At 33.9% G+C, this 17,409-nt stretch overlaps 1 protein-coding gene across 1 annotated transcript in view; it reads right to left on the bottom strand.

Annotated features, from left to right (window-relative positions):
- washc5 (WASH complex subunit 5) overlaps positions 1-17,409 on the bottom strand; it is a 42,967-nt gene that overhangs the window by 8,104 nt on the left and 17,454 nt on the right. The window contains exons 8-24 of the mRNA XM_028817612.2: positions 17,093-17,264; positions 15,224-15,351; positions 14,523-14,652; positions 13,691-13,803; positions 13,427-13,593; positions 12,184-12,259; positions 10,750-10,860; positions 10,045-10,185; positions 9,050-9,130; positions 7,443-7,544; positions 7,123-7,302; positions 5,675-5,799; positions 5,188-5,350; positions 3,502-3,604; positions 2,952-3,031; positions 1,090-1,193; positions 646-775 (exon numbers count right to left, since the gene is read on the bottom strand). Coding sequence (XP_028673445.1) covers positions 646-775; positions 1,090-1,193; positions 2,952-3,031; positions 3,502-3,604; positions 5,188-5,350; positions 5,675-5,799; positions 7,123-7,302; positions 7,443-7,544; positions 9,050-9,130; positions 10,045-10,185; positions 10,750-10,860; positions 12,184-12,259; positions 13,427-13,593; positions 13,691-13,803; positions 14,523-14,652; positions 15,224-15,351; positions 17,093-17,264 — 2,106 coding nt within the window. The remainder of the gene's footprint in view (positions 1-645; positions 776-1,089; positions 1,194-2,951; positions 3,032-3,501; positions 3,605-5,187; positions 5,351-5,674; positions 5,800-7,122; positions 7,303-7,442; positions 7,545-9,049; positions 9,131-10,044; positions 10,186-10,749; positions 10,861-12,183; positions 12,260-13,426; positions 13,594-13,690; positions 13,804-14,522; positions 14,653-15,223; positions 15,352-17,092; positions 17,265-17,409) is intronic.

Below are 17,409 nucleotides of genomic sequence, written 5' to 3'. Positions count from 1 at the left end.
TAAATTGCCATCATACAGTATATGAAAAAACAGACCAAACAGACCAAATCTACTTTTTCATGATGTATTTATAAATGTCTCATGTCATCTTTCTACTACACCTTTAGCATGTAGGACACCCAACAAATTTCACCCGTTTCTGCCTTTCAAGTTCCAATGCAAGGTAGACTCTAAAATGGAATTTCTTTCTTTTCAAATACCAAGCTAAGTCACCAGCATTTTCACACAATTACTGTAGTAATGTCGTTCTGGTGCCTATGTTAAACGGCAATTGCTAATTTACAAATGATACATAAGTTCTTATATACATTTTTTAATGTGGAAAAACTGGCAGCTTGACCAGTGCACCTTTTAGAAACATCCAAGACTGTTACAGTAAACAGTCTTGTTGTAGCCTTAGCTTAGAAAGGATAAAATAGTCTGTTGAATTCCAAATAGTTTTAAGAATTCTGAGACTATTCTTGCTATGTCTATTTAGTACAGTAGAATGCCTCCACAGTCTCCATTCTGTCTAAAGAAGATGACCAAACAGAGAAGGCTTTCATCATTCAATCTTCTCCTATGGTCATAATTTGCAACACAATGTTCCACTTTCCAATTTTTTGCCCTTGTCACTCAGAGTCAAAAATGATCAATTGCACTTACTTTATTCAATGGGTTATTTAAACCAGCTGCTTCCAAGTATGCTGTGATTTCATAAAGAAGAGTGTTTTCTTCTTTTGGGTATGGCAGCAAAGGATTCTGGTAATGGGCTTCAATGTCAGCTAGCAAAGCCCTGAAAGTAAATAGCAGTGCATTTCATAGAATGCAAAAATTGTCAAATGCATGCACAACCTAACGATAACTTGAAGGTAACAACATACTGTAATGCTTTTATTTACATATACATATATATATATTATACTTTTATATACATGCATACATACATACATACATACATACATACATACATACATACAGTATATGAGATATAACTTTAAAATTACATAATAATGTACATTACAGCAGAATTGAGGTCTTAACTCCATAATCTGTCTGGAAAACCTTAATTGAAAGCACAATTAGATAAAAGAATGCCATTATACATACTTGTTTAAATTTTCCAGGGCAGCTGCCAGATGTTTAGAATCAAATTTACAGGAATAGTTTAGCTCATTAGCTATCTGGTGTCTCAAAATCTGCATTTGGCCAACCTAAAAATTAAGGTAGACTAAATAAGTAAGAACTTAAATAAGTAAAAACTCTGACAACTTTGGCAGATATGTATAGGGTATGTGATGGGAATTTTGGAATAAAGTGTTCAGTTTTAATGGATGCTGAGCCATTGAAAGAAGTTATGTTGGCTGAAACACTGAGATTATTGTACAATTTATCACTTAAGTAATTTAAAGACCATTACAACTTAATAAAGAATGATTTCAAACACACGTTTAATGAAAAAGCATGTCATCAATCCAGATGGAGCTTTTAAAGAAGCCCACAAACTAATGCATCCCTCAAATAAGTAAAGCTTCATTAAACAAGAGCTTTTCTTTCAGCGTACTAAAATCTTGATGTTTCTAAAGAAATCAAGGCAAGCGTAATAGAATTGTACTTTAATTCTTTACATTTATATAGCGCTTTTCTCACTACTCAAAGCGCTCTCCACACAGGGAGGACCCGGGAAGCGACCCCACAATCTCCTTACTGCAAAGCAGCAGCACTACCACTGTGCCAACAGTGAGGTGGCTTTATATTTCACTTTTTCTCAAATTAGACAATCAACAAGTTACAGCAACTCCTGTTGTGATCCCATATCTTGGGAAAGCAAGCATCTTCTCAATGGGATTTTAAGAAACATTGTGTTAGTTAAAGTGATTAATCAGGCATTTGACTGTACATTAATGGTAAGCCCATTACAATTGAGCCCTGTCCACATGTCCTCACTTATCTCACGACATTTGAGATATGAATTGATTTGAGAAATCTAGTGTGGGCAAGTGTGCCAGTCAGTGAATGGACCAAGACAGGTTACAGTTGGGACACAGGCTCTATTTTAGGTACGGAAGATGGAACTTTCGAGGTAAAGTAGTTATAACCATTAATTATGGCAACAAGTTGCAAAAGCCATTTAAGAGTTTTGCTGTACTCTATGCATGTGGCAATAACAACCTTGTAAAACTCTGTGTATGTGTGTGCGCGTATATATGTATGTATGTATATGTAAATATGTGTTTGTTTACTGCATGTTTATGGAATACTATTTGTTCCAAAATGAAATAAAATTGCAATTATGAAATAATCTAATGCTAAACTATATATAAATGACTCAATAAAGTATTAAAAAATATATAATTATTCATAATTAAATAAAAGCCATCTAATGATTATGAAATCTCATCATCTGAGGCCTGTTTGAAATAAAATCTGTAATAATAATAAAATAATGACATTGTACTTCATAATAATTAGATGACCTTTCATAAAAAAATTAATATCTTACTTTACATTTTTTCATAAATGACATTCCATATTTGTGCTATATGCAGTTTTTAAACACAAGTATCAAAGATATTACTTTCAGACCAGCAATGCAGTGAAATCTCCATTTTAAAATGGCTCTTAAAGAAAGGTTTTACCTTGCACTGTAAATTGATGTGGAATAAATGTCACCGAATGAAATGTAGTAAACACTGCAAAAGAAGAACTTCACATTCTGCAAAGCAATGCTGTCCCATGAAGCTGTAAAGATTTGACCAATTACCTGAAGTTATTTGATTGTTCTGCGAAAAGTGTACAAGGTGCTGCCCCGTGGGTAGTTAACTGTGTCTGGTCCAGCAACAAGAAACTAATAAATGAGTAAAGGAAGATTGTAGTTTCCAAATCTGTACTAAGTTAATAGAGCACTTTTGGAGCATTTTTCCCGTACAGCTATAGTTTCCACCCTCACTTAGTATTCTTAACATGGTTACCTTTTGGATTGCCTCTAAATAAGGAGTCCAAACTTTCTGAGTTTTCATGACAGCTGCAGAGTAAACTTTAGAAGCATTTGCTGCAAAAAAAAAAAAAAAAAAACAACTCAATTTACTTTACGTGTAAAATTTTAAGTCTAACTTTTACCTTCAGGTTAGTGATGAAAATATAGTGTGATTTACTTCAATTTCAGAACAACACTGTTTATTTATGTGTTTACTTGCATCTGTTAAGATACAAAGATCATGAATTACTATATATTATCAGCTAGGTCTGTCTTCTAATTAGGAGACTGGTTAGGGCAAAAATCTGCAGCCACTGTGGCCCACCAGACCCAGGAGTGACTACAGTAATGCTGCTATAACGTATCCATTTTTTCTCACACCTCTAGCAGCCACAGAAATTTCAAATTAAGGGGAAAAAAAAAAGAAACTGACTCACTCATTTTCCTCTTAGTTAATAGGACTTGCATGTGCAGAGTGTATAGTCTGAGTTTTGAAATTTATATTAATCATGTAAAATGTATGAATGTATTTATACTGCACTTACCCACAATACCTTTCACAGGAGACACAGCATTCATCAGGGCTTTTAAGATGTCGAGTAAATATCTGTCTCTAAGGATTGTCCTCTGAAGCATACTCAGAAAAATCTGCAAATTTCACAGACAGATTTGAGTTATTTTAGTTATAACCATCCTTCCACTTATTTTTAATACAGCCACTGATGTTCAACACAGGCCAACATAGGTCTTACAGAATATCACAGTTCATGTCTCTATATAAGACAGCTCCCTAGAAATGAACACTAAGACTTTTTTTAAGGCAAATGATAAATGTATTCAAGCTGACTAGCCTGAACTCTTTTTTTCTCCCAAGTAATTTTTCACTGTCTTTAATTACTTTCACATAGTTGACACAAACACACATAAGAAAACAATACATGCTAACTACTGGAGAAGAGTTAAATATAAGTAACTGGACCAAGAGCAGACCGAAAACATATGGAAAAACAAATGCATGACTAATAAACTAAATAAATAAATGTAACTATTGATTTTTCAAGTTGCCTGCCTCTGGGGCACGTACAAACAATCTTAATCTTAACAAAAGATGAATGTTGCTACAATAAGAAAAACTATTTACCATTACATAAACAATGGACTTCAAAGCACAGTAATACTGTTTATATGATATGTTTGGCATGTGGTACATCAACTATCAGCACATCTTTAATTTAATTTAAGATCAAATGCATACAGTATTCGCTCAAACATACTAAGCTTAGGTCATTGTTTATCAACTTGATCCTCAAGGAAACCCGTGGCCTCTGGAGTTCAATCCAAATATTTTATGTAATCAAAGGCCATTACTTGCCATCAATGAAACCTGATGTTTTTCTAGGTTTTAAATTTATCACCTGACCCAGAAGAGCCAGTCATTTATTTGACTTTGATAGTAAATTCTGAAAAATGACAATTGTCATCATAGCTTTTAATACCCAGGAGTCCATTACCATATCTTTCGCTTTCATTTAATTTAATAAAAATAATAAACTGAAAATGCAAAGCTTAACTCCATGTGCATTTGATTTCCTGTTTATTACGTGTGCGGCTTTTTCTGGAATTTGTCTATTTAACAATACTTTAAAAAAATGTATGTGTTTTGAATCTTGTGAGCAAACAATTAAGACAACTGACATGTGGATTATACAACACAAGTTTTTCATATTGATTGCCATTTTACAGCATTGATCACCAATGGCTTGTATTATACCATAAACTTTTTTTATTGTCATTCTCATGGAAAACACAACATTAAATTTTTTTCTCTGCCCTAAGTACAGAATACATGGAGTACCTAACAAATAAAAAAATATATAGTCTTTACGCAGAGTATTCCTTTAAATCTTGTAACAGGGAGAGCCTCAGGCAGAAAGTCACTCCACTGAACACTCATGAGGTACACTCATTCTCAGAACCATCTTTACTTGCACTAGGCCAGACTTGATTTGCTGTTTAACCTAAAAGGCAAGCTTTTCACAGTAAAACATCCTTTGTTAAGCAGTGAAGTGCTTTCTCCATGTGATAAATAATGACAGTTTATCATATGCTATCAATTAAATTATGGCTTTTGAAGCTTTAGTAATTATTTTGTCTTTGTTTTAATATCAAACTGTTTAAAAGAACAAGTAATGTGAATATTCCAAAGCAAATGTGTAAAGTTTTGAGGTTACCTGTAGCTCCTTGACAATCATAAAACAGAGAAGTCTATCCAGGCCGTTTAAACCAAATGTTCCTAGTGTGTTCTGAATCTCTGAAAACAATCGGTTATTGGTGACCTCTTGATGAGTTCTTATGTCATACCACGTGTTCAGCTGGTTTATGTAGCAAGTCACTCTGAAATCAGGCAAAAAGATGCGTGCTAGTTTTGATTATAATTCATTAAGGAATGGCTAAATGGTAGTAGCTGTGTTTGAGCAATATATCTGAGTTGTAACACAAAAAGGTCCCAGATAGAGAGACAGACCATTAAAAAAGTCTAACATATGAAAGGTATTTCCTGCAAATAAAGGGAACATTTCTACCCATTTGTTTATGCAAAGTGCTTTATTAAACCAAATGCGATTTTGACTAAAAATTCCACCAAACATGTTAACTTGCATAAAGATTTGTAAATGAAACACTACCCTGATAGAATTTTTTAAATAATATATTACATACTTGGGATCAGTGATCCTTAGAATTTCTCTGCAAAGCCGACCAATAAATGTTGCAGATTCATCCACAGGTGGATACTGAGGTATAGGGATATGAGTGGATTGGTATACACTTTGCCAATCCTGAATCTGAAAAAAAATTAAATGTGAATATATAAAGCAACAATATACATCTGTGTCACCTTTCAAAATAAAGATAAATGTGCAAAATTGTTATATAGAGGCTTCCTATAGTTAACTGAACACAACATTCTCAAACATTCCAGTTTAGGGATTGAAGTGGTCAGAGCCTATTGCCAGGCAGAGCTGCGTATAAGGCAGAAAAGAGCACCAGTCCATTGCAGGGCCCACTTACACACTCACTCACTCTCATGAGACAAATTTGGAATCACCAATTAATCTAATCTGGGCACCTTTGGGTATATACTGTAGGAGTATACGGAGGAAAACTAACACAGACACGAGAAGAAGATGCAAACTCCAAATGGACAACTACAAGGCATTAGATTCAGAATCAGAAGCACCAATAGCCATTTTGCGTGCATTGTTTTACACGCATACACACACACGCACACAAGTAGACATTAAGGCTTGCAGCTTGCAAGCCATTTTGTTTTTCTCATGGAAAAGAAAGTACAGTTATCATGATAGTTTATATAGGAACAGTGACATTTATAGAATATTAATGACGTATTTATGAACTGTATTCATACTGCTAACTTGAAGTCATACATGTTACCAATCTAAGATTACCCTTCCCAACTATTAAATGTGAAGCATCACCATAGTTTTGTGCAATTTTTTATAGTTAAATTAACTTTTCAAATAGGTTGGATTGTTGAGACCTAATGGCCATGAGATTTATCCATTAACACAAACCATTTTTCCTTAGGTTACCTTAGGTTATTTTCCTTAGGTTATAATTAGGGACATGTTGTTACATTTGTTTATTTTTGAAACAAGTCAAAGACCCGCCGCTCAAGTCATACATGGATCCAGAAATGAGGATTAAACTGAAAACCTTGTCTTTTAAAGTCCTGTGCTTTAGCCACTAAGGTACGCTATTTGAAACACAAAAAAAAAACATCAACAATACCATTCTATCTTAAAATATACTATAAATGGGTTATCTTGTTTACTTACCTTTTAATAAGTATGTTATTTTGTTAAACTTTTTGAAGGAGAATCCTAATTAGTGCAGTTGTAGTGAAAAACAGAATGGCAGTGAGATCTGTCAATGAGTGGACAGGATCAAGTAAAATCCTCTTGTTACTTTTATATTTAGAGCCTCATCTCTTAAATTATGCAGTCATGAGTTTAAGTACTTGGGGTGTTTTCATGTTTAACAGTAATTTTTTTAAGTAATTTTAATTTTGAGGTGAAGATTTTATCATTTGAGGAATAGTACTGAATTTTGTGTTGTGTGTATTGTACCTAAAAAACAAATATCACCTTTGTCCTCAAGAAGTTATTGCATTCTTGCTCTACATTGTAGTTTATGATGCGGGACACTTCTTCTTGCCATATTTTAAGCCCGTAGATGCTCACATAATCTTGGATATACTCAAATGAACGGTAAAATCCATCCATAGTTGCAGCCATTTCTTTCAGCTTTGGCATTAATTCACTAGTCTAGAGAAATATCAGAAAAGTGTTTGTTATTCATAGTATCAAAAATGTTTTTTATACTGTAGTTACTACAATCATTGCAGGAATTAAAAAATGAATAGCAATTTTTCTCTCAATTAAAACACATTGATTTATTGGGATACCTTAGCTTTCGGATTAAAGATAAGACCCTTGTGCAGTGCAAAAGCAACTCTTCTGACCAACTCCTTTCGTATTCCATCCTCTAATAGCTGTTTTGGATCCACCTGAAAAGAAAAAAAGAGAAGTACATTATGTTTCAAAAAAGCCTTATACTAGAAACATTTTTTGGTTCTAAGAGGGTCGATACTTAAAATAACACAATGCTTGTTTTACAGGAAATGATTCTGAGCATACAGAATCTAACAGTGTACGGAATGAGAAGAACAGGAGAAAGTTCAACACTGGAATGAGTGCTGTCTACTTCTTTGTTGCATATAACACATTTTGTGTCAAGGATTATAAATAATGCATGCAAAGGACAAGGTTGACAAATTTATATGCAAATAAAAAGCATCAGTGTTTTAAATATTAAAATCATGCATTTGTATGAATAAGAACTGCAAATAGCCAAATCTTAAAACTTGCTGGAACACAGGCTTATTTTTGAATATAGCAGTCAAATATGCAAAGCACTGCTTTTTGGCATTTTACATTAACTTACTCTTTAGTCATGTCATACCTGCAGGCAGAATGATAAAAGGATAAGCACCAAATAATTTTATTCAGAAAAGATATTAGTATTTAATGTAATATTACTTTTGCTGTTTGATCCAGATGTCCATGATGTATGAATTTTACTTTCTTGGGTTATTTAGACCTCTCCATATAACAAGGCTGCCCAACTAACTCTACAAAAACACCAAACTTCTCTATCAATTTTGTTTTTCTTTTTTCAGTCCAATACCTGGATTTCTGCTTCTGCCTTCCAGTTAGAATTTTGCTTTACATTACATCATGATAACAAGAAATGACTTCTCACCACTTGGCAGTTATAGATAAAAAAGACCAAGTAAACACCTTTAGAATGAACTCAAAAATAGTTATTTTACCATGTTATTCATCACACAGAAGATAAACATTTGTTCTCTCATTCATCAATCCATCTTCAAACCTGCTAATCCTAAGCAGTGTCACTGGAAAGCTGGAATCTATCCTAGCAAGCACTGGGTGCAAGGTTGGAACAGTCCCTGGACAGTGTTAAAAAATCTATGCACAAAAATGAGCGGTGCAGTGGCAAACAGTACCACACAATTTTCCTTAATCCTGAGCAGGGTCATTGGGGGACTAGAGCATATCCCAGCAAGTATAGGTACAAAGCAGGAACCACCTCCAGACAGTGTTTAAAAAAATACCTCTACATAAACATAAGTAGTGCAGTGGCAATTCTTGGAGATGCACAGCATCTGTTCACTTGGGCACGGGCAGGTACAAATAATAATGTTACTCACTTTGGTGGGGCCTTATAACTGAGATATGCCCAAAAAAATAGCCTTGATTTTTAAACTATACAATCATTAGGTCACCGAGCTTTCCTTGAAAGGCACTAGGAGCTGAAGCGGCTAGTCTCATGAAAGAAAAAACAGCAATCCACATCTGAAATGGAGGCCTTATAGTTTGACTGGAGGGAGAGAATTCAACTAGCTTGGCTCAAGAAAAAAAAATAAAGGGTAAGTGATCCATTAATAAAATATATTATCATAAAGACTTACATTTAATGAAAATGGATTACCTTTATGATACCAACTAGTGTGGTTTTCATCATGAGGATACCTTCAGTAAATATTGAAATGGCATGAGTTAATTTGGCAACCTGGAAAGAAAATGAATATATATGTATGAAAGACAGAAAATAAACAGATGGACAGCTAGACAGTATGTACAGTTCAAAGACAGAAATTTGAAAGTTAATTGGAACAACTCAAATACTGTGCAACAATCCAAAAGGTCTTACATCTTTAAGAGAATGAAGTCTGTACTATTACAACAATTCACAAAATTACTGTAAATATATAGGCTGATGTGCTAGTGCATAGCCGTTCATTCAGTCAAAAATAATGAAGATTTTACATTTGTTTGCTACTATCAACAAAAGATGAAGTTTGTAATATTAAATGTGTCCGGTTTAAAAAAAAAATATATGCAGTACATATAAAATTTAATGTGTAGACAAGACACAATTGCAGATAAGGAATAAAAAAATATTTTTAACATCTAAATACAGAACACATTTCTAAATTATGCTTAATATTAAAAAGGTTTTAGTACTTTTAATAAGACAATTCCTGAATACTTTCTGATGAAAAATAAAACACTTTTAGTTTAATATAAATATACTGATATTATTAAATAAGTCCATCTCCTGACAGCTGATAAAACTGCATACAAATAAGAAATCAGTTCCCCTGAAACAAAACATTAAAAAGACAAAATGGATGGGAAAAAATGCTGCCAGGATGGGTTCATCTACAAAACAGAAGGTTTTATATAAATTTTGTATATATCCATCCATCCATTATCCAACCCGCTATATCCTAACTACAGGGTCACGGGGGTCTGCTGGAGCCAATCCCAGCCAGAACAGGGTGCAAGGCAGGAACAAACCCCAGGCAGGGCGCCAGCCCACAGCAGATTTTGTATATATATATATAATTTAGAAATCTTAAAAATGTTCTCAACAATCCTGCATCATACACAGCAAATGCCTAAGTTGTGATCAAGACACACCTCATAACGTGCTCCCAACTGAGCATAATCTCGTAGTTTGTCTTTGTCAAGGCGAGTTGGCACTTCCATAATGTCATGGATTTGCAGTTTAATAATTTTTGCCAGAGATGTAAACATACTCTCAGGAATGATCTGTAGTACCTAAGTCATAAGAAAAGAAATTAGGAATGGTTTGTCAGTTTCCAAATACAATTTTTTGATAATGGTAGGATAGCAAGCATTTCAATTTGACATAAAAGAGAAAAAGAAAATCACTAACCAACAACAAGCCAAACAGCCCATTATAGCTCACCAAATTTAATTCACCATTTTTTATTAAACATAAATCAGGACATGCAAAAATTTCTACTAAGCCATTTGGCATACATTATTAGGTACCTAATCCATATTTTTCTGGTTGGAAGATAATTACAACCTCTCTATAAAAATAACTGTTTAGTTTATTTTAACTGTAAGTCAGTGTGTTGCTTATAAATTAAAGAAAAGCTAGTACATATACAAACTTTATTAAATGCATAATTTTACATACAGGTCTCTTGTGTAAGGAACTTTCATAAAACCACTCCAGCCTTTGCTCCCAACTTCTCAATCTTTGTCCTCTAAAATTCTCTGAATCCCCTTTGTCTTTACTTAATTTTATGACATCACCCATACTCTGGTTTCCTAATACCCAAGCATGTTTATTGTCATAATTTTTGTTCATACCTTTCTGACATAGGAAACCAACTCTCCAGAGTAGAACTGAGAGACACTGAGAAGGTCAGGGCTGTTTGCTTGATTAATTCTCAGAAGTGGCAGATCAAGTGCCGAAGCAAGCTAAAAAAAAAAAGGGGAATGGCATACATTATACTGTATATATATATATATATATATATATATATATATATATATATATATATATATATATAAATAAAAAAAAACACCTGTTCACCTGGAACCTTTATGTCTGAATGAGTGCCTCCAAAGAATTTTACTAATATTAAATTGTAATATTTTATTTATTTTTTGTAGAATCAACTCAGTGTCGAACCCTACATGTCCTCCTTGTTATGGAGACTCTGTGGCGAAAGAGAGTGCCCAGGGGGATTTTAAAGAAATTAATACACTTTGAGATACAAACAATAACTAAGTGGCAAAAAGGTCAGAGTGTTGGTGATCGGTAAAGTAAGAACGAAATGACTAGACCAAAATGCAAAATGAGAGTCTAAGTCCAGAAAGCAAAGCCCAGGATCCAACACTAAAACCATCTTGGAAGCGTCTTGTCTTTCTTTCTCTAACATTAAATATAGAGAGAGAAGAGTAACACAGATTTAAATTGTTTTTTTAACCCAAAGAGAGAGTGTTTGGATATGCAGGCCACTATCTTATTATTTATTCTTTACTTATTTCACTTGCAGCATTTGAGATACAATTGGTTACATTCCTTATGTTTTACCAATTAGAACACAGGCAGGTAAAGTGACTTGGTCATTGTCACACAGCATCAGTAGTGGGATTTTAATCTACAAGATCAGAATTTGAAGTCCAAAGTGTTACCCACTATGCCACACTGCCTGCCTTAAATATGGCCCACACATTAATGTCAAGCGTAATAATGGCAGGTGGTCACATGATTGCCAGTGGATGTTGTTAAAATATACAATATGGCCAGAGCCATCAAAAACTAGCAAAAAATAACAGTGCTTATGTCAAACAAAAATATAAACCAATACAAACATAAGTCAAAACAGACTAGAAATGAAATAGTGTCTCAAGAAGTCAAAATCTTAATTCCAAATACTTATATATCTACTAGTTTGACACCATCTTCTCCCTAAGCATTATTTTTTTCTTCTGCAAACTCTGTGCAATCCTGTCCTTCACCCAACCAAATGACCCAACTGTTAGAAAGAGACATGCGTAATCTTAAGTAATGTCACTTCAGGTCAACTAAACTGTGCAAAAAGGAGTGTTATCACTACAAATGTTGGTGGGTTCTGTCCAATTTACGTAACAGTTGCAACATACATAAACATCTTCAATAGCATTCGTTTTCTAAACCTTTTTTCATTGGGACAGTTTGGCACTGGCAAAAGTGCCTATCCTGTCAGAAATAGTCACAATACAGAAACATTGGAAAAAAACTGCTTCTGCACACACCTTAATAAAAGTGGCTCTCAGCTTTGTAACCATTGAAGGGTTTGCTCTGATGCTCTCTTGCATGATGGATGTAAAACTGTAATGAAAGACAAAAAATAGATTAGGAATAAAAAAATCAGTGAAAATGTAATCACTTATCAGATATAAATATTCATTGGCCACTTTCTAAAACTGATTTTATCAAAAAAAACAAAAAAACACCCATATTGTAAAAGGAAATGCTGCCTGTGTCTGACCAACCAGTCATCAATAGAGATGGATCTACAAAGATGTGCAGAATGAAGCGTCATTCACACAAAGAATTGTGGTCATTTCTGTTTTAACAATCTATTTAATTAAATTCTGGCAATCTCCTAGGTTGGCAGCATTCACACATTCAGTCGCAGGTAAGGGGGTCAAAAAACCTGTAAGATGAAGAAAGGTCCCCATTATTTACGTTTTTTTGTCCAATACAAAACAGGTTGGTAATCAGCAATGGCCAAGTGTTGTGTTTGTTCTACTGAATTATTTCTGCATTATGTATATTATAAAGGACTATTCAAGACATAAATAAAACAATGGATTAGAAATTGAAAAGCAGCAGAGGAAAATACAAAAAAAAATCAAATATCTAAAGATGTATTCTACTCTACTTTATTGTTCCAAAAAGCTTCGTTCCCTAAAGAGAATTTCCATGCATAACGTCCAGTGTCTGCTTCAAATCCAACTACAACGTCCCCATGATTGTAAAAAACTGGGGCTGCAAACAACGTGCAGCCAAGTCTGGTGGCAACCAGGCTGTCAAATTTCTCATTGGCTTGAATACAGAAAAACTCCACTTTTTGTGAATTCATCCAACGTTCTGATAATTTTCAAACAGCTAAGCTTAGAAAACAAACTGTTCATCCTACTTATTCCATTAATTGGGTTGAGTTTTCTGCTGGAGCAGGTCAATACGATTTTCAGACCTGAAAACTATATGCTTGACTTTTTTGAGCAAAGGACAAATGAAAGAAGCACTCCACTCTGGTATCTTTTTTCATTCTGACTCCCCTCAATATGCTACTGACCAGTACTGATAATAAAGGCACTAAACATTTTCTCAGCACAGTGTAGAGTACTATTGTTTCCATAGAGCAGTTAAAAGTTGGAACACAAAGTCAACGATGAACCAACAGCATTATGGTTTAAAGTGTAACACCTTAGCCATTGTGGCACACGGTTGGCCTAAATGGGCTACATCTTTAAAAAGTCAGTCCATTACCTGTCAATAAGCTGCCATGCATAGGACAAATCTCCAATAATCTGCATTGTAATCAGAACTTCTTCTTTAATGTTAATTGTTCTTATCATATGATGCAAAAATTTTCTAGTGTCTCCCAGAAATTGGCAGACCTGTAGGTTTGATTCCAGCTGATGAAATTCTTGTACCTGTGGACATATTTAAAGTATGTTATTACAGTCACTGACACAACTTAATAAACTGAAACTGAAAATGTAACAAATTAAATTGTTTATTATTCATTACTTCTTCCAAAGCTTGGATAAGTTGAACCGTTTTCCTTCCAGCAGCAGTTGAGTCCTCATAATTCAAAGATAAAATCTGTTTGGATATTTCTCTAAACCAAGCCTGAAGATTTTCTGTGTAGAATAAGATACAAATACTAAAGGGACTTAAAAGAAGATATAAAATCACATCATTACTACTTTCAAAATAAGACGCATAGTTTTCTGTTTGTAATTATAAGTAACAAGAGAAACCAGGGTCGAAACTCTGGATAACATCAAAGCACCAGGGCTGAAAGATGATTACCTGAGTCAGTTCACTTTCAAATGTGGGGGACACAAAAGGCAGTGGATACTCATGTAGACCACATTACTTACAAAGAGAGCAAGGCTTACAAGAAAAGGTATTTCATAAATGTGCAGCTAATTTTATTTATTAGTGGAAAATATATTTTTGCCTTCCCTAAAACTGGGCATCTAAATTGACACAACATAAATGAACTTGAGAAGGTATCTGAGCATAACTGTGCAGTAAAAATTAATGGCATCCACAACAGGTCCTTCTTCTTGCCTTATGCTAAATTGGTGTGGGGGGGATGGAAATTATTAAACTTATCCATTAGGGGGACTCTGTGGCTAGGGATCTGCACTGGCAATTGGAAGGTTGCCAGTTCGAATCCCGTAAATGCCAAAAGGGAGTCTGCTCTATTGGGCCCTTGAGCAAGGCCCTTAACCTGCAATTGCTGAGCGCTTCGAGTAGTGAGAAAAAGCACTATATAAATGCAAAGAATTATTATTATTATTAAGATCTATCAAAGCTCATCCATGATTTGAGGCAAAATAACATCACTTACCATTTTTTTCAACCCTGGTTAGGGGTTTGACACCTGAAAACACTTCAGCAAGTTCAATCATTCTTTCTGAACCCTCTTTCTTGTAATTTTCCCACTTTTGTTGCTTTTCAGACAACATTTGCTTGAACATCTGTTAGTAAAATTTCAACATAAATGTGTGACTTTATGTAATCTAGAATTTGCCACATTGTATTATGGCATGTACCCACAACATAGACAGACACTAGACAGCCAGATGGATATGAAAAGCGCTACATAATAATGAAATGCACTGTTATTTGGGAAGCAGATAAATCTTCATTGATCCCTTAAGGAAAATTCATTTCTTCTGGCAACAACATAGAACATAAATGTAGGATCCAAAAAAGTAACTTTGCTTTCTCAACTGTACTACAAAGTAAGACTGAAAAGGATAAATTCTTAAAATGACACATGAAATACACATATATGAATTAATCAAAATGTAACTGGTTCAGTCTAAGCATAAATAAAGAAACTTTATAAATAAGTGAGACTTTTAGAGACTTAAATGGATCGAGGAATCTTAACGCATTTATACAATGACAGTAAGTGAACCATTAAATGAACACAGGAGCAAAATCAGAAATTCTGCTCATGTTGTATTTTGAGTGCCCAAATACATCTGTTCATATAACATACAAAACAAGTTAAAAATAAGAATGTATTACAAACAGATTTACCTCTTTCAGAACAAACTCATACTGAGAGGTATCCAGTAACAACTGAAAGAGAATTTTAGGATTATATTTGGAGTCATTAATCACTTGATCCTTCATTTGACGAAATCGCTTGTTATTTGGGTCATATGCTGTAAAATACATAATTAAATGTATATAAATAAATGCAAAAAACTAAAAATGCCTTAAGTATCATATATATTATCATTTATCTACTCGTGATTCCACATAAAAATACTTTAAGAACAATAATTTATTAGCACACGCTACAGGAAATCATTTCAAATATGTGTCTTTACCAAAATAAATTAATTTTTAACTGAAGCTGTTAATTGAGAATATTTGCCACCTTAACAACAACCTACGTTTTTCTTAAATGTACACATTTTGCCTTTAGCTGAGACAATCGTCAGTCAGAATTAAATTAGCATTTGTTTGTAACTATCGGTATACAACTGATTGCTCATTTTTTATTACAGGACTATAAGCATCGTGCAACAGCTACACAATTTAAAAGCAAGATTTCTGGTTATAATATTCAGATTTGTGGCAGTGTCCCATGGGAATATGCTTTGAACAACTCAACTGTAAAATTCATCATAATGAACATGTTTTGGCTTTTGTGACCGTGAAGTAGATTGAATGGGTTTGAGACTTTTTATGTATATATCTGTGTAAATTATTTACTTGAATTTCCAAACTTTACAGGGCTAGAATGAGCCCAAACTAGTGTAACTGCAACTATATTATTCATATGTATAAAATGTTAAGGTCTGTCTGTTTGTCACGCGATTACTAACAAGTTAATGGGGTTAGAATGTTGATCTTGGTATTGATCAAAAGCTTATACCTGATATGTCCTGGTAATTTAAAAAATTTGAGGTATCGGCAGCCTCTGTAAACATACCTGCACTGGTGGGTTTCTTAAACCAAAGTGATCAGCAAACAAAATAAAATGCCAAAAAGAAAAAGAAGACAAACATTATCTGCTGAGCGTCAACCACATCACACACACTGAAGAAGACGTGACAACAAACACCATAACAGGAAGAAGAAAAAAAAAAAAAAAAGCAGCACCATGTGTTGAGCATCAAGTGTGGCATACAGAATGTAGCAATGACAACGACTGAGAAAAGCATACAACTGGAGGTCTGCGCTTTTCACTCATATTTGAAATTTTTAGAACAAAATGAATACACGTAAATGGAGCTAAAAAAATTTGACCTTAAAAAGAAATTATATTTCCACTGTGGATCTCTGATGGTAATTATTCTATTAAATTTCCAAGTTAGACAACATTTGTCACATACCTGCTTCATAAAGATAAACAATGCATCAGGATCTGTAAATAATATTCTGCTAATTTCTTTTTCATGTTGATCCACTATCTACCTGATGGGAATGTATTATCATACTAGGAAGAGTTAATTTTTTACAAAAGGTATGGACCTGTCAAAGTGTACATTTCCTTTGCTGTTTCCACAACCCTCGTCTACGCCAAAGAATCTTGTACTTAAATTGATAAAAAAAAAAAACCTATTCATGCCTTTAAATATGATTAAATGTACCACTGGTTTCTCCATTTACCTTACATTTTTGTTCCTACAGTAAATCCTTCATCAGTAATTTAGATGAGAGCCCACATATGTGCTTGTAGCTAAGCTGAAAATTTGACATTTTACGTAGTATTAGGCAAGGCCTTTCATTTGATTAAATTAATCAGTGATCCCTGGGAATCATTTCTTGGGTTGCGTTTACAAATGAACAGAGCTACATGCACTAATATGTCTCTTTGAAACCAATTAGATATCCGTTATTTACATTGTTAGTCTAGTCTAGGGTATACATTTGTCATATTCTCAATTTTCTTACCTGACTCTGCAGTGTGAAGCATCAGCCAACGAATGGCCACATTGCAGTCACGAAGGCAGTTAAGCAGTTTGGGAATGTTGTCCAAAACATACTCTTCTCGAAGAAATCCTTGTTTTAGAAACTGCTGAACTTGGGGCCGCAACACTTCTACACTACTAGCATATCGACTTGCCTGTATGTTACAAGACCAAAGTCAGAAGCATACTTACAGTAATACATTGATAAAACAGATGCATCAGATTTTTAAAAAAATTCATTAAGTAGTATAAGAGAGAAAGGGAGACTCGAGTCTTATCTTAGCACAAAGATAATTAAAT

Source organism: Erpetoichthys calabaricus, chromosome 13, assembly GCF_900747795.2.
Source record: "Erpetoichthys calabaricus chromosome 13, fErpCal1.3, whole genome shotgun sequence".
Lineage (NCBI taxonomy): Eukaryota > Metazoa > Chordata > Cladistia > Polypteriformes > Polypteridae > Erpetoichthys > Erpetoichthys calabaricus.
The sequence above is the reverse complement of the archived record's forward strand: the minus strand, read 5'-3'. Positions and strand labels throughout refer to the sequence as shown.